General features: G+C 50.3%; 1 protein-coding gene and 1 long non-coding RNA gene across 3 annotated transcripts; one reads left to right on the forward strand and one right to left on the reverse strand.

Annotated features, from left to right (window-relative positions):
• Window positions 1-1,690: 1,690 nt before the first annotated feature.
• LOC124417361 lies at window positions 1,691-12,283 on the reverse strand. Of its 2 annotated transcripts, none has more exons than XR_006932051.1 (3): window positions 11,911-12,283; window positions 5,126-11,080; window positions 1,691-4,301 (listed from the first exon to the last, which is right to left on the reverse strand). It is a non-coding gene; the product is annotated as an uncharacterized LOC124417361 (long non-coding RNA). The 2 variants fall into 2 exon arrangements; XR_006932052.1 differs by having other exon boundaries at window positions 5,126-7,686; window positions 8,520-12,283.
• Window positions 12,284-15,238: 2,955 nt separating this feature from the next.
• On the forward strand, window positions 15,239-25,921 carry LOC121107347. Its single transcript, XM_040651032.1, has 6 exons — window positions 15,239-17,119; window positions 21,259-21,330; window positions 21,519-21,581; window positions 22,244-22,315; window positions 22,753-22,900; window positions 23,089-25,921. The coding sequence occupies exons 1-6, from the start codon at window positions 16,963-16,965 to the stop codon at window positions 23,426-23,428; spliced, it is 852 nt and encodes a 283-aa protein (XP_040506966.1). The 5' UTR covers window positions 15,239-16,962; the 3' UTR covers window positions 23,429-25,921.
• The last annotated feature ends 5 nt before the right edge of the window (window positions 25,922-25,926 follow it).

Consider the following 25,926-nt stretch of genomic DNA (forward strand, 5'->3'; position numbering starts at 1 on the left):
AAAATAGATCCCAGATCCAGATGATACCAGAATTCCTAAGTTGCAGACGCTGTCTCTGCTCACTCATCAAGGTCTAGGGAGAGTTGTCATTCTAGCATCACATCCTATCTGTAGTGCAGGTGGTCATTAGAATGCCCTTGGTGACAGTTTGCTAATGTCACCAGAAGGCATAGTTTAGTCCAGCCTTGGAAGATGATTTATGGCCTACTCTAATTATGTCAACCAGTGGTTATTTAGCCTCATCTCTATTAGATCTGGGAGCAATTTGTGCTTCCCCAATACGCTGGGTATTAGACACTGGTTTAAAGGGTACTACCAAAAGCAGTGTCTTTTGCACAAGTAAGCAGTGTCTTTTGAGGCCACACCTCAAGCACAGTGTTCTCTCTGGTCATTCTGGCTGCTTTGGGTTACCTGGCAAAACAGCTGCTGATGAAGAGACAAGCGTGAGTTGCTTCTCCGCTAGTCTTTGCTAGATGGCTGCTCCGTGCAGGGAAGCGCTTACAAGGAGAGCATCCCAGAGCACAGTGAGCTGTGGGCAGCCCTCTGCTGGGATTTCTGTTGAGGAATTTCTTTGACTCAGACTGTCTCTTCAGTCTGAGTCAAAGAGTCTCTGAAGAGACTTGACACTGGGACTCATTTCTAAGACCCCTTTCTTTTTATTCCAGAGGAGCCATGCTAGGTGAAACTGGCATTGACATGAGAAACGAAGACCTGCTTCCGCTACTGTCAACGGCACAGAACGTTGCAAGAATTACCATAGAAATTGAAGATCCTTCTGGGAATCGAAACCCAGGTCTGAAGGGTGTTCTCTCTTCCGCTTTCTCCCGGCTCGCTGCCTTACTCTGCCAGTCCCCACAGCCATCCTCTCGGCCTGACTTTTGCAGGCTGTCAGAAATCACTGATGACTCCTGCTCAGCTACAAGCGAAAGGACACCAAAGTCAGGAGAAGAGAGAAGCATGTGCTGCTGTGGAAGAGCGGTGGAACTGGATGAACCAGAGAAGCCCTACTGGACCAAGAATGTCAAGATCAGCACCGCTGGGGAGCTGTGGACCGCTGAAGAGAACAAGCGGCGCCCATGAGAAAAATATATCACATAAACTTGAAAGAGAGTGAGAGTCCTAACTGTGCTGCAAGCTCGGCAATGCAGAGCACTAGGGAACGTCCTTACATCCCCCCATCACTTTGTCTCTCCCTCCCAGAAGCCATGTGGGAAGGACTGGAGTGTTTGGGGAACTCTACTTCTCCTATGTTCCCCTATGATGACAGCTCTTCTTTTTCTCGTGACGGATGCTGTAGCAATATGGGGAGCAGTCTGACTTGCCCCTGGCAATCTCTTCTGCATTGATGGACCTTCACCGACACCCACATCCCCCTATCCCTCCAGCTCCAGGGCCTCATACCTGTTATGTAAGGGCACCTGGGAGGGTGGGACAGGCTGAGAGGCGGCCTGCTTGCTGCCCTGATCAGGGCCTTGTTTCCATCCCTCACTGTCTCTGAGCTCACCCTCTCCCATCTAACTGCTAGAGGCTACATGAGCCACTGCTATTTGTACAGCGTCTCCCCCGTGCCTTTCCCACAGGGATGGCAGAGTGTGACTCCACCGATCAATCCGGCTCTCTCAATTCCGGGTGCTCCCCAACCTCTCCACCTCCACCTCCCCTCCCCCCCACCCCCCTCCCCTGCCTTTAGCTTTAGCTTTAGCTCGGCCACCAGGCTGAGCAGACCATCCACTTGCTCACAGCGCGCACAGGTGCTATCCCTGCTGCCCTCCTGGAGCAGCGACAGGCTCAGGCACGACCGGAACCACTGCACGGACATCCGCGCTTTCTGTTTGTGTCGCCGCGTTCCTTTTCGCAGCAGCTCACAGGCGTGCGAGACCAAGGCAGCCCCTAGGCGCTACTCAAGCGCCGGCACTCCTCTCTCCGCCCACACGCGTCAGAGCCGCCACGCTGCGGGACGGGGGAGGGCTGGGAGCTCTGCCATGGTCTCCCTCGGCTTCTTAGTGCTCCCTCGTCTTGTTTTTTTGGGTTTTTTTGCCGCGATTCGGACCCTTGAAGAACACTCCGTTAGAATAACGCTCCACCACGAAGCTCATCTCCTCGAGCTCTGCCCGAAAATGGCGGCTGCCACCGGCACTACTCGCTCCGCCCACCCGCCTCAGAGCCACCACCTCGTTCGAGCCCTTCCTGAGCTAGAAGGAGCCCTTCTGATGCACAGCTTCTCGTAGAATCAGAGACTGTTTTGAGTTGGAAGGGACCTTAAGGGACCATCTTGTTCTCCCCGTCCCTGCTCTAGACCAGGTTGCTCACAGCCCCATTCAGCCTGAATGGGGCCTTGAATGCTCCGGGGAGGGGGCATCCACAGCCTTGCTGGGCAACCTGTTCCAGTGCCTCACTCCCCTCACAGGAAAGCATTTCTTCCTAACCTCTAGTCTAAATCCACCCTCTTCCAGTTTAAAACCATTTCCCCTCATCCTGTTGCTACGTGCCCTGATAAAAAGTCCCTCCCCAGCTTTCCTGTAGGTCCCCTTCAGGGACCTACTGAAGGCTGCTCTAAGGTCGCCCCAGGGCCTTCTCCAGGCCAAAGAGCCCCAGCCCTCCCAGCCTGTCCTCGTAGTGGAGGTGCTCCAGCCCTCCGGTCATCTCTCTGATCCTCCTGTTGTGACCTTTCAAGCTAAATATTTCCTGTACTTGGGTGATTATCGCGACGCAGAAAGAAAAGAGTTTAGAATTAAAAAGAATCATCAGATACACAGAAGAAACACTACTGTAACGGTATTTTGCTTTCTCGAAGGCATGAAATTTGTGCCAAAACCAGTACAATGTGAAACGGCCGTTAATAAAATATCTAAAAGAACAGTAACAGTGGTATAGGACAACACTGACAAGATAGACTGTTCTTGTAATACTTCAGAACTTGTAGAAGTAAAATGAAAACAAACCAACCAACCAACAAACAAACAAAAAACCCACCAAAGAACCCCTCTCTTTGCTCCCAGTCATTCTTTCCGTAGCAGCAGGGATGCTGTTTCTACGTGGTAAAGAGAACCCCCTCGTTACAGAATACTTGCTTCATGGAAACCTCCTAAAACTAAAGGGGATAGAAGTTCATGGTAAAATTGAAGAAACTTGTTTTTCTGTCTTAGCAAACAGGGAATTACAGCAATTCTTGCCTACTAAAACCTACTACTAGCAAGACGTGGTGTTTTTTTTTTCATCAAGGCTTCAGAAGATCAAAGTTGAAACAATACGCAACAAGTCACAGAGTCATTTTTTCACAATTTTCAACTGTTTTTTTCCCCAAGATTTACTGATGCATGTCAGCCACCTACATAATATGATTTATCAATGGCTTTTTTTGTTGCTGCATCTGAAGAAACTGGTTAAAATAGATCCCAGATCCAGATGATACCAGAATTCCTAAGTTGCAGACGCTGTCTCTGCTCACTCATCAAGGTCTAGGGAGAGTTGTCATTCTAGCATCACATCCTATCTGTAGTGCAGGTGGTCATTAGAATGCCCTTGGTGACAGTTTGCTAATGTCACCAGAAGGCATAGTTTAGTCCAGCCTTGGAAGATGATTTATGGCCTACTCTAATTATGTCAACCAGTGGTTATTTAGCCTCATCTCTATTAGATCTGGGAGCAATTTGTGCTTCCCCAATACGCTGGGTATTAGACACTGGTTTAAAGGGTACTACCAAAAGCAGTGTCTTTTGCACAAGTAAGCAGTGTCTTTTGAGGCCACACCTCAAGCACAGTGTTCTCTCTGGTCATTCTGGCTGCTTTGGGTTACCTGGCAAAACAGCTGCTGATGAAGAGACAAGCGTGAGTTGCTTCTCCGCTAGTCTTTGCTAGATGGCTGCTCCGTGCAGGGAAGCGCTTACAAGGAGAGCATCCCAGAGCACAGTGAGCTGTGGGCAGCCCTCTGCTGGGATTTCTGTTGAGGAATTTCTTTGACTCAGACTGTCTCTTCAGTCTGAGTCAAAGAGTCTCTGAAGAGACTTGACACTGGGACTCATTTCTAAGACCCCTTTCTTTTTATTCCAGAGGAGCCATGCTAGGTGAAACTGGCATTGACATGAGAAACGAAGACCTGCTTCCGCTACTGTCAACGGCACAGAACGTTGCAAGAATTACCATAGAAATTGAAGATCCTTCTGGGAATCGAAACCCAGGTCTGAAGGGTGTTCTCTCTTCCGCTTTCTCCCGGCTCGCTGCCTTACTCTGCCAGTCCCCACAGCCATCCTCTCGGCCTGACTTTTGCAGGCTGTCAGAAATCACTGATGACTCCTGCTCAGCTACAAGCGAAAGGACACCAAAGTCAGGAGAAGAGAGAAGCATGTGCTGCTGTGGAAGAGCGGTGGAACTGGATGAACCAGAGAAGCCCTACTGGACCAAGAATGTCAAGATCAGCACCGCTGGGGAGCTGTGGACCGCTGAAGAGAACAAGCGGCGCCCATGAGAAAAATATATCACATAAACTTGAAAGAGAGTGAGAGTCCTAACTGTGCTGCAAGCTCGGCAATGCAGAGCACTAGGGAACGTCCTTACATCCCCCCATCACTTTGTCTCTCCCTCCCAGAAGCCATGTGGGAAGGACTGGAGTGTTTGGGGAACTCTACTTCTCCTATGTTCCCCTATGATGACAGCTCTTCTTTTTCTCGTGACGGATGCTGTAGCAATATGGGGAGCAGTCTGACTTGCCCCTGGCAATCTCTTCTGCATTGATGGACCTTCACCGACACCCACATCCCCCTATCCCTCCAGCTCCAGGGCCTCATACCTGTTATGTAAGGGCACCTGGGAGGGTGGGACAGGCTGAGAGGCGGCCTGCTTGCTGCCCTGATCAGGGCCTTGTTTCCATCCCTCACTGTCTCTGAGCTCACCCTCTCCCATCTAACTGCTAGAGGCTACATGAGCCACTGCTATTTGTACAGCGTCTCCCCCGTGCCTTTCCCACAGGGATGGCAGAGTGTGACTCCACCGATCAATCCGGCTCTCTCAATTCCGGGTGCTCCCCAACCTCTCCACCTCCACCTCCCCTCCCCCCCACCCCCCTCCCCCGCCTTTAGCTTTAGCTTTAGCTCGGCCACCAGGCTGAGCAGACCATCCACTTGCTCACAGCGCGCACAGGTGCTATCCCTGCTGCCCTCCTGGAGCAGCGACAGGCTCAGGCACGACCGGAACCACTGCACGGACATCCGCGCTTTCTGTTTGTGTCGCCGCGTTCCTTTTCGCAGCAGCTCACAGGCGTGCGAGACCAAGGCAGCCCCTAGGCGCTACTCAAGCGCCGGCACTCCTCTCTCCGCCCACACGCGTCAGAGCCGCCACGCTGCGGGACGGGGGAGGGCTGGGAGCTCTGCCATGGTCTCCCTCGGCTTCTTAGTGCTCCCTCGTCTTGTTTTTTTGGGTTTTTTTGCCGCGATTCGGACCCTTGAAGAACACTCCGTTAGAATAACGCTCCACCACGAAGCTCATCTCCTCGAGCTCTGCCCGAAAATGGCGGCTGCCACCGGCACTACTCGCTCCGCCCACCCGCCTCAGAGCCACCACCTCGTTCGAGCCCTTCCTGAGCTAGAAGGAGCCCTTCTGATGCACAGCTTCTCGTAGAATCAGAGACTGTTTTGAGTTGGAAGGGACCTTAAGGGACCATCTTGTTCTCCCCGTCCCTGCTCTAGACCAGGTTGCTCACAGCCCCATTCAGCCTGAATGGGGCCTTGAATGCTCCGGGGAGGGGGCATCCACAGCCTTGCTGGGCAACCTGTTCCAGTGCCTCACTCCCCTCACAGGAAAGCATTTCTTCCTAACCTCTAGTCTAAATCCACCCTCTTCCAGTTTAAAACCATTTCCCCTCATCCTGTTGCTACGTGCCCTGATAAAAAGTCCCTCCCCAGCTTTCCTGTAGGTCCCCTTCAGGGACCTACTGAAGGCTGCTCTAAGGTCGCCCCAGGGCCTTCTCCAGGCCAAAGAGCCCCAGCCCTCCCAGCCTGTCCTCGTAGTGGAGGTGCTCCAGCCCTCCGGTCATCTCTCTGATCCTCCTGTTGTGACCTTTCAAGCTAAATATTTCCTGTACTTGGGTGATTATCGCGACGCAGAAAGAAAAGAGTTTAGAATTAAAAAGAATCATCAGATACACAGAAGAAACACTACTGTAACGGTATTTTGCTTTCTCGAAGGCATGAAATTTGTGCCAAAACCAGTACAATGTGAAACGGCCGTTAATAAAATATCTAAAAGAACAGTAACAGTGGTATAGGACAACACTGACAAGATAGACTGTTCTTGTAATACTTCAGAACTTGTAGAAGTAAAATGAAAACAAACCAACCAACCAACAAACAAACAAAAAACCCACCAAAGAACCCCTCTCTTTGCTCCCAGTCATTCTTTCCGTAGCAGCAGGGATGCTGTTTCTACGTGGTAAAGAGAACCCCCTCGTTACAGAATACTTGCTTCATGGAAACCTCCTAAAACTAAAGGGGATAGAAGTTCATGGTAAAATTGAAGAAACTTGTTTTTCTGTCTTAGCAAACAGGGAATTACAGCAATTCTTGCCTACTAAAACCTACTACTAGCAAGACGTGGTGTTTTTTTTTTCATCAAGGCTTCAGAAGATCAAAGTTGAAACAATACGCAACAAGTCACAGAGTCATTTTTTCACAATTTTCAACTGTTTTTTTCCCCAAGATTTACTGATGCATGTCAGCCACCTACATAATATGATTTATCAATGGCTTTTTTTGTTGCTGCATCTGAAGAAACTGGTTAAAATAGATCCCAGATCCAGATGATACCAGAATTCCTAAGTTGCAGACGCTGTCTCTGCTCACTCATCAAGGTCTAGGGAGAGTTGTCATTCTAGCATCACATCCTATCTGTAGTGCAGGTGGTCATTAGAATGCCCTTGGTGACAGTTTGCTAATGTCACCAGAAGGCATAGTTTAGTCCAGCCTTGGAAGATGATTTATGGCCTACTCTAATTATGTCAACCAGTGGTTATTTAGCCTCATCTCTATTAGATCTGGGAGCAATTTGTGCTTCCCCAATACGCTGGGTATTAGACACTGGTTTAAAGGGTACTACCAAAAGCAGTGTCTTTTGCACAAGTAAGCAGTGTCTTTTGAGGCCACACCTCAAGCACAGTGTTCTCTCTGGTCATTCTGGCTGCTTTGGGTTACCTGGCAAAACAGCTGCTGATGAAGAGACAAGCGTGAGTTGCTTCTCCGCTAGTCTTTGCTAGATGGCTGCTCCGTGCAGGGAAGCGCTTACAAGGAGAGCATCCCAGAGCACAGTGAGCTGTGGGCAGCCCTCTGCTGGGATTTCTGTTGAGGAATTTCTTTGACTCAGACTGTCTCTTCAGTCTGAGTCAAAGAGTCTCTGAAGAGACTTGACACTGGGACTCATTTCTAAGACCCCTTTCTTTTTATTCCAGAGGAGCCATGCTAGGTGAAACTGGCATTGACATGAGAAACGAAGACCTGCTTCCGCTACTGTCAACGGCACAGAACGTTGCAAGAATTACCATAGAAATTGAAGATCCTTCTGGGAATCGAAACCCAGGTCTGAAGGGTGTTCTCTCTTCCGCTTTCTCCCGGCTCGCTGCCTTACTCTGCCAGTCCCCACAGCCATCCTCTCGGCCTGACTTTTGCAGGCTGTCAGAAATCACTGATGACTCCTGCTCAGCTACAAGCGAAAGGACACCAAAGTCAGGAGAAGAGAGAAGCATGTGCTGCTGTGGAAGAGCGGTGGAACTGGATGAACCAGAGAAGCCCTACTGGACCAAGAATGTCAAGATCAGCACCGCTGGGGAGCTGTGGACCGCTGAAGAGAACAAGCGGCGCCCATGAGAAAAATATATCACATAAACTTGAAAGAGAGTGAGAGTCCTAACTGTGCTGCAAGCTCGGCAATGCAGAGCACTAGGGAACGTCCTTACATCCCCCCATCACTTTGTCTCTCCCTCCCAGAAGCCATGTGGGAAGGACTGGAGTGTTTGGGGAACTCTACTTCTCCTATGTTCCCCTATGATGACAGCTCTTCTTTTTCTCGTGACGGATGCTGTAGCAATATGGGGAGCAGTCTGACTTGCCCCTGGCAATCTCTTCTGCATTGATGGACCTTCACCGACACCCACATCCCCCTATCCCTCCAGCTCCAGGGCCTCATACCTGTTATGTAAGGGCACCTGGGAGGGTGGGACAGGCTGAGAGGCGGCCTGCTTGCTGCCCTGATCAGGGCCTTGTTTCCATCCCTCACTGTCTCTGAGCTCACCCTCTCCCATCTAACTGCTAGAGGCTACATGAGCCACTGCTATTTGTACAGCGTCTCCCCCGTGCCTTTCCCACAGGGATGGCAGAGTGTGACTCCACCGATCAATCCGGCTCTCTCAATTCCGGGTGCTCCTCAACCTCTCCACCTCCACCTCCCCTCCGCCCCCCCCCCACCCGCCTTTAGCTTTAGCTTTAGCTTTAGCTTTAGCTCGGCCACCAGGCTGAGCAGACCATCCACTTGCTCACAGCGCGCACAGGTGCTATCCCTGCTGCCCTCCTGGAGCAGCGACAGGCTCAGGCACGACCGGAACCACTGCACGGACATCCGCGCTTTCTGTTTGTGTCGCCGCGTTCCTTTTCGCAGCAGCTCACAGGCGTGCGAGACCAAGGCAGCCCCTAGGCGCTACTCAAGCGCCGGCACTCCTCTCTCCGCCCACACGCGTCAGAGCCGCCACGCTGCGGGACGGGGGAGGGCTGGGAGCTCTGCCATGGTCTCCCTCGGCTTCTTAGTGCTCCCTCGTCTTGTTTTTTTGGGTTTTTTTGCCGCGATTCGGACCCTTGAAGAACACTCCGTTAGAATAACGCTCCACCACGAAGCTCATCTCCTCGAGCTCTGCCCGAAAATGGCGGCTGCCACCGGCACTACTCGCTCCGCCCACCCGCCTCAGAGCCACCACCTCGTTCGAGCCCTTCCTGAGCTAGAAGGAGCCCTTCTGATGCACAGCTTCTCGTAGAATCAGAGACTGTTTTGAGTTGGAAGGGACCTTAAGGGACCATCTTGTTCTCCCCGTCCCTGCTCTAGACCAGGTTGCTCACAGCCCCATTCAGCCTGAATGGGGCCTTGAATGCTCCGGGGAGGGGGCATCCACAGCCTTGCTGGGCAACCTGTTCCAGTGCCTCACTCCCCTCACAGGAAAGCATTTCTTCCTAACCTCTAGTCTAAATCCACCCTCTTCCAGTTTAAAACCATTTCCCCTCATCCTGTTGCTACGTGCCCTGATAAAAAGTCCCTCCCCAGCTTTCCTGTAGGTCCCCTTCAGGGACCTACTGAAGGCTGCTCTAAGGTCGCCCCAGGGCCTTCTCCAGGCCAAAGAGCCCCAGCCCTCCCAGCCTGTCCTCGTAGTGGAGGTGCTCCAGCCCTCCGGTCATCTCTCTGATCCTCCTGTTGTGACCTTTCAAGCTAAATATTTCCTGTACTTGGGTGATTATCGCGACGCAGAAAGAAAAGAGTTTAGAATTAAAAAGAATCATCAGATACACAGAAGAAACACTACTGTAACGGTATTTTGCTTTCTCGAAGGCATGAAATTTGTGCCAAAACCAGTACAATGTGAAACGGCCGTTAATAAAATATCTAAAAGAACAGTAACAGTGGTATAGGACAACACTGACAAGATAGACTGTTCTTGTAATACTTCAGAACTTGTAGAAGTAAAATGAAAACAAACCAACCAACCAACAAACAAACAAAAAACCCACCAAAGAACCCCTCTCTTTGCTCCCAGTCATTCTTTCCGTAGCAGCAGGGATGCTGTTTCTACGTGGTAAAGAGAACCCCCTCGTTACAGAATACTTGCTTCATGGAAACCTCCTAAAACTAAAGGGGATAGAAGTTCATGGTAAAATTGAAGAAACTTGTTTTTCTGTCTTAGCAAACAGGGAATTACAGCAATTCTTGCCTACTAAAACCTACTACTAGCAAGACGTGGTGTTTTTTTTTTCATCAAGGCTTCAGAAGATCAAAGTTGAAACAATACGCAACAAGTCACAGAGTCATTTTTTCACAATTTTCAACTGTTTTTTTCCCCAAGATTTACTGATGCATGTCAGCCACCTACATAATATGATTTATCAATGGCTTTTTTTGTTGCTGCATCTGAAGAAACTGGTTAAAATAGATCCCAGATCCAGATGATACCAGAATTCCTAAGTTGCAGACGCTGTCTCTGCTCACTCATCAAGGTCTAGGGAGAGTTGTCATTCTAGCATCACATCCTATCTGTAGTGCAGGTGGTCATTAGAATGCCCTTGGTGACAGTTTGCTAATGTCACCAGAAGGCATAGTTTAGTCCAGCCTTGGAAGATGATTTATGGCCTACTCTAATTATGTCAACCAGTGGTTATTTAGCCTCATCTCTATTAGATCTGGGAGCAATTTGTGCTTCCCCAATACGCTGGGTATTAGACACTGGTTTAAAGGGTACTACCAAAAGCAGTGTCTTTTGCACAAGTAAGCAGTGTCTTTTGAGGCCACACCTCAAGCACAGTGTTCTCTCTGGTCATTCTGGCTGCTTTGGGTTACCTGGCAAAACAGCTGCTGATGAAGAGACAAGCGTGAGTTGCTTCTCCGCTAGTCTTTGCTAGATGGCTGCTCCGTGCAGGGAAGCGCTTACAAGGAGAGCATCCCAGAGCACAGTGAGCTGTGGGCAGCCCTCTGCTGGGATTTCTGTTGAGGAATTTCTTTGACTCAGACTGTCTCTTCAGTCTGAGTCAAAGAGTCTCTGAAGAGACTTGACACTGGGACTCATTTCTAAGACCCCTTTCTTTTTATTCCAGAGGAGCCATGCTAGGTGAAACTGGCATTGACATGAGAAACGAAGACCTGCTTCCGCTACTGTCAACGGCACAGAACGTTGCAAGAATTACCATAGAAATTGAAGATCCTTCTGGGAATCGAAACCCAGGTCTGAAGGGTGTTCTCTCTTCCGCTTTCTCCCGGCTCGCTGCCTTACTCTGCCAGTCCCCACAGCCATCCTCTCGGCCTGACTTTTGCAGGCTGTCAGAAATCACTGATGACTCCTGCTCAGCTACAAGCGAAAGGACACCAAAGTCAGGAGAAGAGAGAAGCATGTGCTGCTGTGGAAGAGCGGTGGAACTGGATGAACCAGAGAAGCCCTACTGGACCAAGAATGTCAAGATCAGCACCGCTGGGGAGCTGTGGACCGCTGAAGAGAACAAGCGGCGCCCATGAGAAAAATATATCACATAAACTTGAAAGAGAGTGAGAGTCCTAACTGTGCTGCAAGCTCGGCAATGCAGAGCACTAGGGAACGTCCTTACATCCCCCCATCACTTTGTCTCTCCCTCCCAGAAGCCATGTGGGAAGGACTGGAGTGTTTGGGGAACTCTACTTCTCCTATGTTCCCCTATGATGACAGCTCTTCTTTTTCTCGTGACGGATGCTGTAGCAATATGGGGAGCAGTCTGACTTGCCCCTGGCAATCTCTTCTGCATTGATGGACCTTCACCGACACCCACATCCCCCTATCCCTCCAGCTCCAGGGCCTCATACCTGTTATGTAAGGGCACCTGGGAGGGTGGGACAGGCTGAGAGGCGGCCTGCTTGCTGCCCTGATCAGGGCCTTGTTTCCATCCCTCACTGTCTCTGAGCTCACCCTCTCCCATCTAACTGCTAGAGGCTACATGAGCCACTGCTATTTGTACAGCGTCTCCCCCGTGCCTTTCCCACAGGGATGGCAGAGTGTGACTCCACCGATCAATCCGGCTCTCTCAATTCCGGGTGCTCCCCAACCTCTCCACCTCCACCTCCCCTCCCCCCCACCCCCCTCCCCCGCCTTTAGCTTTAGCTTTAGCTTTAGCTCGGCCACCAGGCTGAGCAGACCATCCACTTGCTCACAGCGCGCACAGGTGCTATCCCTGCTGCCCTCCTGGAGCAGCGACAGGCTCAGGCACGACCGGAACCACTGCACGGACATCCGCGCTTTCTGTTTGTGTCGCCGCGTTCCTTTTCGCAGCAGCTCACAGGCGTGCGAGACCAAGGCAGCCCCTAGGCGCTACTCAAGCGCCGGCACTCCTCTCTCCGCCCACACGCGTCAGAGCCGCCACGCTGCGGGACGGGGGAGGGCTGGGAGCTCTGCCATGGTCTCCCTCGGCTTCTTAGTGCTCCCTCGTCTTGTTTTTTTGGGTTTTTTTGCCGCGATTCGGACCCTTGAAGAACACTCCGTTAGAATAACGCTCCACCACGAAGCTCATCTCCTCGAGCTCTGCCCGAAAATGGCGGCTGCCACCGGCACTACTCGCTCCGCCCACCCGCCTCAGAGCCACCACCTCGTTCGAGCCCTTCCTGAGCTAGAAGGAGCCCTTCTGATGCACAGCTTCTCGTAGAATCAGAGACTGTTTTGAGTTGGAAGGGACCTTAAGGGACCATCTTGTTCTCCCCGTCCCTGCTCTAGACCAGGTTGCTCACAGCCCCATTCAGCCTGGCCTTGAATGCTCCGGGGAGGGGGCATCTACAGCCTTGCTGGGCAACCTGTTCCAGTGCCTCACTCCCCTCACAGGAAAGAATTCCTTCCTAACCTCTAGTCTAAATCCACCCTCTTCCAGTTTAAAACCATTTCCCCTCATCCTGTTGCTACGTGCCCTGATAAAAAGTCCCTCCCCAGCTTTCCTGTAGGTCCCCTTCAGGGACCTACTGAAGGCTGCTCTAAGGTCGCCCCAGGGCCTTCTCCAGGCCAAAGAGCCCCAGCCCTCCCAGCCTGTCCTCGTAGTGGAGGTGCTCCAGCCCTCCGGTCATCTCTCTGATCCTCCTGTTGTGACCTTTCAAGCTAAATATTTCCTGTACTTGGGTGATTATCGCGACGCAGAAAGAAAAGAGTTTAGAATTAAAAAGAATCATCAGATACACAGAAGAAACACTACTGTAACGGTATTTTGCTTTCTCGAAGGCATGAAATTTGTGCCAAAACCAGTACAATGTGAAACGGCCGTTAATAAAATATCTAAAAGAACAGTAACAGTGGTATAGGACAACACTGACAAGATAGACTGTTCTTGTAATACTTCAGAACTTGTAGAAGTAAAATGAAAACAAACCAACCAACAAACAAACAAACAAAAAACCCACCAAAGAACCCCTCTCTTTGCTCCCAGTCATTCTTTCCGTAGCAGCAGGGATGCTGTTTCTACGTGGTAAAGAGAACCCCCTCGTTACAGAATACTTGCTTCATGGAAACCTCCTAAAACTAAAGGGGATAGAAGTTCATGGTAAAATTGAAGAAACTTGTTTTTCTGTCTTAGCAAACAGGGAATTACAGCAATTCTTGCCTACTAAAACCTACTACTAGCAAGACGTGGTGTTTTTTTTTTCATCAAGGCTTCAGAAGATCAAAGTTGAAACAATACGCAACAAGTCACAGAGTCATTTTTTCACAATTTTCAACTGTTTTTTTCCCCAAGATTTACTGATGCATGTCAGCCACCTACATAATATGATTTATCAATGGCTTTTTTTGTTGCTGCATCTGAAGAAACTGGTTAAAATAGATCCCAGATCCAGATGATACCAGAATTCCTAAGTTGCAGACGCTGTCTCTGCTCACTCATCAAGGTCTAGGGAGAGTTGTCATTCTAGCATCACATCCTATCTGTAGTGCAGGTGGTCATTAGAATGCCCTTGGTGACAGTTTGCTAATGTCACCAGAAGGCATAGTTTAGTCCAGCCTTGGAAGATGATTTATGGCCTACTCTAATTATGTCAACCAGTGGTTATTTAGCCTCATCTCTATTAGATCTGGGAGCAATTTGTGCTTCCCCAATACGCTGGGTATTAGACACTGGTTTAAAGGGTACTACCAAAAGCAGTGTCTTTTGCACAAGTAAGCAGTGTCTTTTGAGGCCACACCTCAAGCACAGTGTTCTCTCTGGTCATTCTGGCTGCTTTGGGTTACCTGGCAAAACAGCTGCTGATGAAGAGACAAGCGTGAGTTGCTTCTCCGCTAGTCTTTGCTAGATGGCTGCTCCGTGCAGGGAAGCGCTTGCAAGGAGAGCATCCCAGAGCACAGTGAGCTGTGGGCAGCCCTCTGCTGGGATTTCTGTTGAGGAATTTCTTTGACTCAGACTGTCTCTTCAGTCTGAGTCAAAGAGTCTCTGAAGAGACTTGACACTGGGACTCATTTCTAAGACCCCTTTCTTTTTATTCCAGAGGAGCCATGCTAGGTGAAACTGGCATTGACATGAGAAACGAAGACCTGCTTCCGCTACTGTCAACGGCACAGAACGTTGCAAGAATTACCATAGAAATTGAAGATCCTTCTGGGAATCGAAACCCAGGTCTGAAGGGTGTTCTCTCTTCCGCTTTCTCCCGGCTCGCTGCCTTACTCTGCCAGTCCCCACAGCCATCCTCTCGGCCTGACTTTTGCAGGCTGTCAGAAATCACTGATGACTCCTGCTCAGCTACAAGCGAAAGGACACCAAAGTCAGGAGAAGAGAGAAGCATGTGCTGCTGTGGAAGAGCGGTGGAACTGGATGAACCAGAGAAGCCCTACTGGACCAAGAATGTCAAGATCAGCACCGCTGGGGAGCTGTGGACCGCTGAAGAGAACAAGCGGCGCCCATGAGAAAAATACATCACATAAACTTGAAAGAGAGTTAGAGTCCTAACTGTGCTGCAAGCTCGGCAATGCAGAGCACTAGGGAACGTCCTTACATCCCCCCATCACTTTGTCTCTCCCTCCCAGAAGCCATGTGGGAAGGACTGGAGTGTTTGGGGAACTCTACTTCTCCTATGTTCCCCTATGATGACAGCTCTTCTTTTTCTCGTGACGGATGCTGTAGCAATATGGGGAGCAGTCTGACTTGCCCCTGGCAATCTCTTCTGCATTGATGGACCTTCACCGACACCCACATCCCCCTATCCCTCCAGCTCCAGGGCCTCATACCTGTTATGTAAGGGCACCTGGGAGGGTGGGACAGGCTGAGAGGCGGCCTGCTTGCTGCCCTGATCAGGGCCTTGTTTCCATCCCTCACTGTCTCTGAGCTCACCCTCTCCCATCTAACTGCTAGAGGCTACATGAGCCACTGCTATTTGTACAGCGTCTCCCCCGTGCCTTTCCCACAGGGATGGCAGAGTGTGACTCCACCGATCAATCCGGCTCTCTCAATTCCGGGTGCTCCTCAACCTCTCCACCTCCGCCCCCCCTTCCCCCCCCCCCCCCCCTTCCCCTTTAGCTTTTGCTAGGAACAATGAGGGAAAGGAAAAGACAGTGTGTATGCAGTGCTGGGAGCAGCACTAGGGATGGCCCAGAAGGAGAGGCACCTGATTAAACAAACAAAGATGAAATGTTTAAATCCTTGCAAGAACAATAACAAAAAAATCCCTGCAGAGCCGTCCGACTGATGAGCATAATACCACTCAGTGACTCCACTGCTCTGTCTGTGTCTGCTCTGCCTGATGCGCTGGACTGACAGACTATTTTACAGTCTGAATTAGAGGAAGGAGGATAAGGTTCTCCTGACTGGACAGACTGGGATTCTGTCCCATATAGTGAAGCGGGATTTACAAGTTCAGCCATGGTCATTTACTCAGCAGGCTGCTTATTGGGCAGGGATTTCGGATCCCTTGGAAAGCAGGATCTTGTACATACTGAGGCTCTGACTAGGAAGTGTTTGACCCAGGGTTTGCAGAAGGCTGCTCGTCTTCCATTAATGCATGCTAGGTGTGTAGTCCCTCAACAGCCTTCCCAGATGCTAGTAATTGCTAACCTCAGGAGAATGACTCACTGGATTTGGGGCCTGTCTGATTCCTTGAAGCTGTATGTAGCACAGCTACAAAACCATTTGTGGGACACAGTAGCACAAGGAAAGAGATGGGCACGAGGAGGAGGACCCATGACATGGGGAGAGGAAGCCTAAGAGGTAATAAATAATGCAAAGAGGATGGGAGTCATGGGGGGAACTACAAAATCAAAAACAACTGTCCGTAGTGTGGAACAGCAGTAAGAGAGACCTCCTCACAAGAACCTCAGGGGCAAAGAGAAACCTACTGTGGGCTGAAGGAATGGAAACAGGAGGAGTTTGTACTCTTCCTCTGTGGATGTATAATCTTGTCTCAGCTGGGAATGTGAATGGTCAACCCAGCCTGGCATGAGAACTCATCACTGGTTTTATCCAAATCTGGACTCAAACAAACCAGTGTCTTTGTGCAGACTTCCTCGTGTCCACATCAGCAGGTCTTAAACTCACCGTCATTTGATTAAATTTCTCATGAATTTTACATCTGAAACTAGAAGCACTGAGCCAGAAGTGTATTCAGTATACACCTGGGAATGAAAAGTGTTTGTGGGAGGCTGACTTACTCCCGCTCCAGAACTACACGGGGACGATCTGGTCCAAATCCTCTCCAGCAGCCTACCATTTTCCCGTCAGTACAACCTGGAAAGACATGTGGAATGCTATCTACTGGAATCTGTAACAGTAGAAAACACTGCAATAAAATTAAAAATACACCTTTGACTTAGAAAGCCACACTACATAAAACAGCACGCATTAATACTGTAGCCCAACTCAGTCTGCATTTTAAACACAGAAGTCATGCTTAGGATGTGTTATTCTGTACAGGAAACATAGCTGTATCTGTCAGGAGATAGGATCAATGGGATTTCTGTTGTTTTCCATCCTGATACAGTTCAGTCTGTGGTGAGGCTTGAGATTCCTTCAATGTGTACAGCTGAGTATGAAGACAATATTGCACATCCAAACCACCTTTTCAGGACTCTGTTTGGAAGTTACTCCTTAATAAGGTGCTCAAGAAGTTCTTCAGAACTCAGAAAGGTCAAGCAGATTTTTCTTGCGTCATCAGAGGTGCTTTGTGAGGTCACAGTGGGCCCCGTGAGGACATTCAGGAACCCCATATACGTCATGCCAGGAGGTGCCACTTGGGCCTCAAGCCTGCATGGAGGGTGCTTGCTGGTTGTGGACAAGAGGTAGCATGGGGCAACTACGGGAGACAGCTGCTCCCAGCTGTTGCTTTTTGTTCTTCCTTCTCCTCTTCCTGGTGGCTCCGTGTCATGGGCAACCCCAGGATGTCGCGTGGGGAGCACTGAGTCCAGGTAGGCTGGGCACTGAGGGAAGCACTGGGGAAGCAAACTCTTGAAGCTGCCTGGAAAGCAGCCTTGGGTGGTGGGTCCACTGGGGAAACAAGGAGGCTCTTACATCAGCTCTGTGTCCTAAGAGGTGATGGCTCTCCAACCTCCCCAGACATCCCACCTTGGAGCACACAGGGACATCCTAGAGGGGAGAGCTCCTCTGATTCCAACTCCGGGCACTGCAGCCTTCTACTGTTCTGCTGCAGCGCTTCCCTGACAAACACCCAGCCTCCCAACCATGTCCTCAGCCCAGGGTCCCCAGCAGCAGATGGGGTGGTGCTGGGTCAGCTGTTCACTGACCGATGGGCTCTGCACCATGAGCAGTACAAAGGCCTTCTTCTGTTCTCAGCTGCTCGCCATGTGAATTTTGCTGCTTTGGGGAATGTCACAGGCTCCCCAGTAAGCAAGTGCAGTCCGTCTGTCCAGCATGTCCTTGAGCCCTGGTGCCTGTTGTTGTCCTGGGATAGCATCTGGGGAGCTGCCAGGTCCCAGCCCACAGCTCAAGCAGGCTTCTCTGAAGGTCCGAGCAGATGAGCTTGGCAGCGGAGACTCAGAACGAAGGACCATTCTTAGAGGGTCCAAATTGCAGCAACAAAAAAAGAAAAAAAACTGAAGGAGAGCGAGGCAGCCCCACCCCACCCCCAGCAGTGCGGCGGCTCTGACGCGTGTGGGTGGAGCGAGGTGTGTGGGCATCACCCCCTCCTCGTGCAAATAAAGGCAGTGCCCAGCAAGCAGAGAGAGTCAGGGGGCAGTTCAAGCAGGCAAGGCAAGGCAAGGCAAGGCAAGGCAAGGCAAGGCAAGGCAAGGCAAGGCAAGGCAAGGCAAGGCAAAGGCAAAGGCAAAGGCACCTTGCTATATACAAGGGGGCTTAACGCGTCACACGTAACAGGTCGTTGCTCTCTCAACAAACCCGATGCAATCGTGGTCTCCGCATGGCAGTGAGCTGTTGCTAAAAGGAAGGTGGCAGCTCAGACTGCAAGCATGAATGTCCTTGCTGCGGCTCAGGACTCAGGCTGCAAAGAATGCCTGGCCCTGGCCCTGCTGCAGGAGGGCAGCAGGGATACCATCTGTGGGCTGTGTGAGCAGGTGGATGATCTGCTCAGCCTGGTGGTAGAGCTAAAGGAGGAAGTAGAAAGGCTGGGGAGCATCCAGGATTGTGAGAGGGAGATTGATGGAATCACTCTGCCATCCCTACAAGAAGGGTGCGGGGGAGATGCTCTTCAGGCTGCAGGGGATCATCTACCCTCTCTCAGTCAGGTGGGAAGGGGTGACCTCAGAGAGAGTGAAGGACGGAAACAAGGCCCTGATCAGGGCAGCAAGCAGACCACTTCTCAGCCTGTCCCACCCTCTCAGGTGCCCTTACATAACAGGTATGAGGCTCTGGAGCTGGAGGGAGAGGGGGGTGTGGATGTAGGTGAAGGTGAAGGTCCATCAGCGCAGAAGAGATTGCCAGGGGCAAGTCAGACTGCTCCCCATATTGTTACAGCATCAGTCAGGAGAAAAAGAAGAGCTCCCTTCAGAAGGGGACTCCCTTCTGAGGGGAACCGAGCACCCGAAATGCCACTTGGATCCATCCCAGAGGGAGGTATGTTGCCTGCCTGGAGCCCGTCTGAGAAACGGTGCTAGGAACATCTCTTCTTAACTAGTTTTCCACATAGGAAATGAAGAGGTAGGCAGAGGTTTTCCTGCAGGTATGTTACGTACTCAGTAACCGATTCCAAGCAGGAACTCCCTATTTTCTTGGTACAAAGACCTCGCACAACTCCCTTATCTACTTGGTACAGAGACATAGCTCTCCCCGTTACCTCAGCAGTCTGCAGGACTATCCATCAACAAACACTAGCAAGTTTAATAATATTGTTACAACTGGTAGCAGTCCCTGCTTTTCTTCTGATGGTTTGTGGCCAACGCTACAACTCTCATCGTATCAATTTATTGCATCTCCATCAACAGTCAGAGTAGGAATCGCAGCAGTGTATCATTACACACGCTGTTGTACATACAGCAACAACAAGAAGCAATTATCAAGAACAGTCTGTAGGTGAATATACCCCAGTCACTGCACTGTTGTCCCGAATCTGCGTTGCTGGGAATGTCTCCCAGAGTGCGCAGGACAACTGGCCCCGATTGAGGGCATTAGTCTACTTGCAAACATACCTTCATTCCCCTCACATAACCAAAACTTCCCGCCAGGGGCTCTGAAACCAGCTACTGGTTGGCTCCTGTAACAGAGCAATCAAGACAACAGAACCAAAGATGTCTATAAGTGCCCTTTCTCACACTTTTTTTTGTGTCTTGCTTGGGTAGGCCCTGTGTGGAATTGCAAAGTGAGGGCATAGAATGATTCCGTTTTGTTCTCCGTGTGGATCTGTGACAGATTTACCCCAAGGCATCCACTGTTTCTTTAGTTCTTTCCCCGTATGATTACAAGCAGTGGGAACTCTTGTGCATTTTTAGTGCTGGATTCATTTTTGTTGTCTATGTCTACACATGCCAGACTGCCATTGTTGCCAATTCCACCAATTTCCATCTAGTTTATCAATGCTCCTGCTAGCAGATAGCCTGCTTGCGTGCTCCTTGGTAGTTGGCTACATATCCAGCAATCAAAGGAATTAGCGACATGAGCTAGTTTCCTTAGTATTTGGAATTCTACATTACTTTTCTATTGTTGACAGCCTACAAAGCAAACGCCTACCAGCAAAGTTACTTTATACGTGATGTGTGCTTAATTATCATAACTTTCAACAGTGAGGTGGTCTGCTCAGCTTTCTGTGTCAAAGGTACTTTCTTAATCCGAGAATGATAAATCCAGGGTCCTTCTCCTTCTAAGTTTGCTGCAATGCAGGGGCTCGATAGAACTTGCATGGGTCCTTTCCACCTCACAGAATCACAGAATCAGAGGGGTTGCAAGGGACCTCAAGAGGTCACTGAGTCCAAACTCCCTGCTGAAGGAGGTACCCTACAATAGGTGGCACGGGTAGGCATCCAGACAGGTCTTGAATATCTCCGTAGAAGGAAAATCTGCAACTTGCAGTGGTTCAGAAGTCCAGGATTTGACATATGCTCAGTTCCCTGGTTGGAATGGATACACTGGGGAATCTGGACTCAGAGATTTATTTAAGACCACCTGTTTGTTTGTCTCTTGCAAGGCCTTCTTGAGAGCAGTTGTATCATTTTCCCATCTGTATTCGCATCTCTCCTCATAACCTCGGAGTCGGATACAGTTTGTCCATGTGTGTTGGCAGAGAAAGGAAGCGAGCCCACGGCAGCACAGCAATTGGTGGAAGACACAGTCCCCACTCATCACCACGAACCTGGGCTGTGAGGCTTCCCTGCCTCATCTGAGGTGCTCTGTGAGGTCAAAGCAGGTGTGCCCCGTCACATCACTCAGGGGCCCCATAGTATTTCATGTCGTACCCAAGAGACACCACTTGGTGCTCATGGCTTCCAGAGCGCAAGGAGGGTGCTTGCAGGCTGTCAGTGAGGGGTCCCATGGAGCAACCCTGGGGGTCTGCCACCAGCAGTGGCTGCTTGCTCTTTCTTCTCTTTCTGGTGGCCTGTTGCCATGGACAGTGACAGGCTGTCCCCTGTGGACCAGTGAATCTTGGTATGTTGGGCTCCGCTGGAGGCACCGGCAACAAACCCTTCAGGCTTCCTGGAAAGCAGCCTTGCATGGTGGGTCCACTGGGGAAACAACCAGGCTCTGATACAAACTCTGCTCCCCTGTGCCCCAAGTAGGGGCTGGGATGGTGTCAGCAGGGCTGTTTGCTGGCTAGCGGGTTCTGCACCATGAGCAATGGAAGCGCACTCTTTGGTCTCCATGCGCTCCCCATGTGGTTGATGTATGTTTTGAGGATGTCGCAGGCTCCCCAGTAAGCAAGCGCAGTCTGTCTGTCCTGCAGACAGGCTTAGTGCTGTAGGCTGTTTCCTCGAGGCAGCATCCTGCACCTGAAGCAGGCTGGTGCACACATTGAAAGAATCTGCACCCACGTGTGGCTTCTGCCTGTGGATCACACAATCCATCTCCGGGCACTGCGGATCCCTTATGAAGAAGCATATGGCAACAGGTCTTGACGGCTTCTCTGCTTTGTTCTCCATTCCAGATGATCGTGCTGGCGACATGTATGCAGCATACCCCATGGAAGCTGATCTGGAACGTGGCGAGGATCCCAGAGGTATGTTTTTCCTTGGAGACGTGGCTGATTCCCAGCCATGGCTCACCCAGGCCTCTGCTCTGGACCTGTCAGAATCTGGACCTACGTGTGGATCTCACAACGCTACGTGATCCCCTGCCAGGCTCTGCAGTCACCTTAACCTAGAAGCCTGGCACAGTATGGATAGGAAATCTCTCTTCTATTTACAGATCTGCCTGTAGGCCGCATATCTGGGCTGCACCATTTTCATCGGCCTCAAGCCTACCGCGGGGGTGAGTGGTCCATCTTTGCTAATTTTTGCAGTGTCAGCACGTACTTTCAGCCTTGTCTTCCTGTGGAACACACCTTACAATGTTCGTTGCTGGTGCTGGGATGTGGAGAAGAGCGCAGTAGCAACCAGGAGAGCACAGAGATGTGCCCTGGGATACTTTGCCCCGCACAACTGCATTTGACAGCAGCCCCAGCCGTGTGTCTCTTGAAGTGCTGGCGGCAAAGGCAGCAGCATCTGGGGCAGAGTTTAGAGCCTTTTTCCCAGCCAAGCTGAAGATGGTTTGTTTTGTGCCAAAATGGTGCCTCTTCTGGCACCTGGTACCCGTTTGCCACATACTTGTGAGTGGAAGAGGGAGACGAGCGTCTGTCAGTAGAGTGTTTGCTGCCATTCAAGGCTGAACAGGCGAACTGCAATGTATGTCAGGAACTGTTAACTTCTGCCTTTGGTGGCAGATGTGGCCTCAGGTACTGGCTCTGCAGCTTCTCAGTGGGTTCCTTATTCTGAGCCTTGGAGGAATCGCATGGGTAAGTGGTGTGTCTAGGTTTCCTCTGAGAGATGCCAGGTGCATCTAGAAGGCCAGGCTGACCCACGTGCAAGTGTTGATGATGAAGAGGGTTATCACCTTCTGTAATGCAAATGTTCCTCCTCTGTGTTTGCTTACAGCTGTTGCACCTAGGATTCCTTCTTCCCGTTCTCAGATGGATCTTGGTTTTGAGCCTGAAGAGTATCCCAGAGGTATGTTGTCTTTGTTTACAAGAAGGCATAAAGAGTTCTGTGCAAAGGGTGTTTACTGCCATTCAGTGCTGAGGAGGTGCATTCAAACATGCAGCAGGAGCTGTTCTGCCCGTAGTGGCAGAGCTGGCCATAGAGGATGGCTGTCAGCTTACCTTGCAGAATCCTGCTTGGAGTCCTTGGAAGTACAGCATGTGCAATGCATGCCTGTTCATTCCCTGAGACACAGCTGGAGGCAGTGATTTCTCAGCCTCTCCCTTGCAAGTGGGCTCTTGCTCAGGAGGACTGTAAGAGATCATCCTCCTCCTCTGCTACTAAGACGCGAGAATCAGGGGCAGTAATGGAGTGAATACTATCATCACTTGCACTTCTCCAAGACACTGGGAGACCATCAGTAGTGCAGAACTCATGAGTGTGTTGCACTGTCTTGCTTTCTCCAGGTGCTGGCGGTGTGAGACCTGCAGGGAGCATGGATCAGAAACAGGGAGAAAATCACCTTGCAGTTGGGGTGCTTGCCATCCTGCTCTCTCTGGTCATTCTGGCTGCTTTGGGTTACCTGGCAAAACAGCTGCTGATGAAGAGACAAGCGTGAGTTGCTTCTCCGCTAGTCTTTGCTAGATGGCTGCTCCGTGCAGGGAAGCGCTTGCAAGGAGAGCATCCCAGAGCACAGTGAGCTGTGGGCAGCCCTCTGCTGGGATTTCTGTTGAGGAATTTCTTTACCTCTTCAGTCATACAAATCGGGACTCATCTCTAAAACCCCTTTCTTTTTATTCCAGAGGAGCAATGCTAGGTGAAACTGGCATTGACATGAGAAACAAAGACCTGCCACCGCTAGAAAAAGGACAAAACGTTGCAAGAATTACCATAGGAATTGAAGATCTTACTGGGAAGTCAAACCCAAATCTGGAGGGTGTTCTCTATTCCACTTTCTCAGGGCTCGCTGCCTTACTCTGCCAGTCCTCACAGCCATCCTCTCAGCCTGTCTTTTGCAGGCTGTCAGAAATCACTGATGACTCCTGCTCGGATACAAGCAAAAAGACACCAAAGTCAGGAGAAGAGAGAAGTACGTGCTGCTGTGGAAGAGCGGTGGAACTGGGTGAACCAGAGAAGCCCTAGCGGACCAAGAATGTCAAGATCAGCACCGCTGGGGAGCTGTGGACCGCTGAAGAGAACATGCAGTGTCCCTGAGAAAAATACATCAGATAATCTTGAAAGAGAGTCTCGGCAATGCAGAGCAATAGGGAACGTCCTTACATCCCTCCATCACTTTGTCTCTCCCTCCCAGAAGCGATGTGGGAAGGACTGGAGTGTTTGGGGAACTGTAGTTCTCCCTTAGAAGCTTTCCCAATTCCATCAGTTCATTGCATGATGTCCACACTTATGGACGACCATGACAGCGTTCACCACCTATTCCGTATCATGACATCATGCCCAAGTTGTACAACACAGATACATGTATCTATACGGTCAATAAACTATACTTAACATTATATACATATATGTGTATATATGCGCACATACACCTAAAACTACTGACTGTTCTCTCCCGTCATCGAGTCTCCTTCAGGTACACACTGAATGTCCCTGTTTCTTCTTTTGCGTTTCCCACCAAGTCCCTGAGCAAAATCAGTCCCACAGGTGGGCTTGCTTTTGCCCGAGGCCAGGATAACCCAAACCATTTTCCCTTGTAAATTCTTCTTATGTACTGCAGGGACTCCATCCCCTCGTACAGTACATAAGGGACTGGATTGAGCAGGGCCATCTCGACTGGCAGATCCCAGAGTGTTGACTAAGGAGGTGGCTTGTGATAAATGTTTATCACACATAACGTTGCAGTAGTGTCCACGGTCAAGCCCACCCCTCTATCCTGAGCCCATCCCTACGTTACACACCTTCTTTGATGGCCTCTGGTGTCACGAGGCCACTGAGCTAGAAATAGCTTTCTGTTATGTTGCTGGTGCAGATCTACGAGAGCACGAGACAGTCGACACATCTGTGGACAGTTTCACATTTGAAAGCATTTCTTTGGCGCTGTTTGCTTTCAAACGGGAAGGCCCAGGAGTGTTTCCTGGCTGAAGACTGGCTGGTGCACCACTACCTAAGATCAGCACTCCCTGACACCAAGGCAGTGCTGGATCAAGGAGTGGCTAACTGCTTTGCTTTGCTGTTGCTAGGAAAATTTCTGCTCCAAGAAGCTTGCTTGATCGTCTTTATCCCACAAAGAGACAGAGGAGAGGCCTCACCTTTCTTTATTCCGATGATGGGAGAGTCCACTGGGGCATAATGAAATGCTTTACACTGCTTCTGGGTGGAATCTTAGGTGAAGCTGCCACTGACATGAGAAGCAAAGGCCCTGCTCCGCTAGAAGAATAGTCAAAATCAAGAATTACCGTAGACATTGAAGATCTTTCATGCAAGCCAGACCCACATCTGAAGGCTATTCCCAATGCCACGTTCTCAGCACACTCAGCCCTGTTTTTTCCATCCTCACAGCCGTTCTCTCTGTCTGACTTCGATAGGCAGAAAAAAATTGCTCGGTGAGCTCTTCTGCTCAGTTGTAAGCAAAGAGACGCCACATGTGGGAAAAGAGAGGAGAAATGTGTGCAGCTGTGGAAGTACAGTGAAGTGGGGTCCACCAGCTACCCACTAGCATACGGGAACCAACCCCACGGCAGCATGGCAAATGTCAGAAGACACTGTCCTCTTTCATCACCGCCAAATGTGCAGAGGAGGTCCACACATAACGTGTTTCCCACATCCATTGCCTAAAGGAACGTGTCTAAGCCAAAGAGAAGGTTGCCCAGGCAGGAGCTGACAGGAATTACTGATCCAGCTTTGGCCTGCTTGGAGTATGTTCCCTCTCAGTCCTTGATTTTCCACGCCATAACTTCCTGGTCTGTGTAGGCAGGGTGCGTCCAAGGAAGTTGCAGAGGCTGCCTTGCAAGCCTCTCTAGAGGCTCCTAAGGAGTGAGATTAGCCAGCCATTGACTTAGGGGGATGGGAGCCTCTGTTGCAGGTGCCCTTTGCTGTGGGAGATTCAGGCACCCCTTTAGCCACTGTTTGGGAGAGACCTTGATAAGCTGTGTCCACAGCCCATCTCTGGCCTGGTTTATCAGCTAGGGAGATTTGTTGCCCGCTGGAACCCCAGCAAGGTCTGCAGCAAGGAAGCACTGTCGGGCCGTGAGCTCAACACAGATGCAAGACTGCCGTGGTCAGAGAGCCTACCGGGGGAGAAGCCTCGCTAGACCTGCTGTTCATAAACTGCAAAGGGCTAGTGGGAGATCACAGATGATAGCAAGAGGTGTGGCAATGATGTCAGACAATTTTTTCAGGTCCCATAGACTTCTAAATACTGAGTTTGTACAAATGGTCCCTATCAGCTCTCCTCTACTGTTGCTAAGAATTGTGTATCCACACGTCCCGTTCTTCTAAAATTTCTGATAAATTGTGCTTTAAGTGAGCATTTCCTGTCATCAAATCTTTTTATCCAAATACAACTTTTCATTTCTACTTTCATTATATTCTCATTATGATTATATACTTCACTTGTTAGAGAGGATTTCTGTACCATTTGACACAAGTACAGTGCAGCTGCAAACAAACAAACAAACAAA

This window comes from Gallus gallus, chromosome 1, assembly GCF_016699485.2.
Source record: "Gallus gallus isolate bGalGal1 chromosome 1, bGalGal1.mat.broiler.GRCg7b, whole genome shotgun sequence".
NCBI lineage: Eukaryota > Metazoa > Chordata > Aves > Galliformes > Phasianidae > Gallus > Gallus gallus.

Excerpts from the sequence above, each read along its gene's own strand:
- LOC121107347 (XM_040651032.1), top strand. The coding sequence starts at position 16,963 with ATGGAGGGTGCTTGCTGGTTGTGGACAAGAGGTAGCATGGGGCAACTA. Across the intron at positions 21,582-22,243 it reads GCCTCAAGCCTACCGCGGGG|CTGTTGCACCTAGGATTCCT; the intron begins GTGAGTGGTCCA and ends GTTTGCTTACAG. Across the intron at positions 22,316-22,752 it reads GCCTGAAGAGTATCCCAGAG|GTGCTGGCGGTGTGAGACCT; the intron begins GTATGTTGTCTT and ends TGCTTTCTCCAG.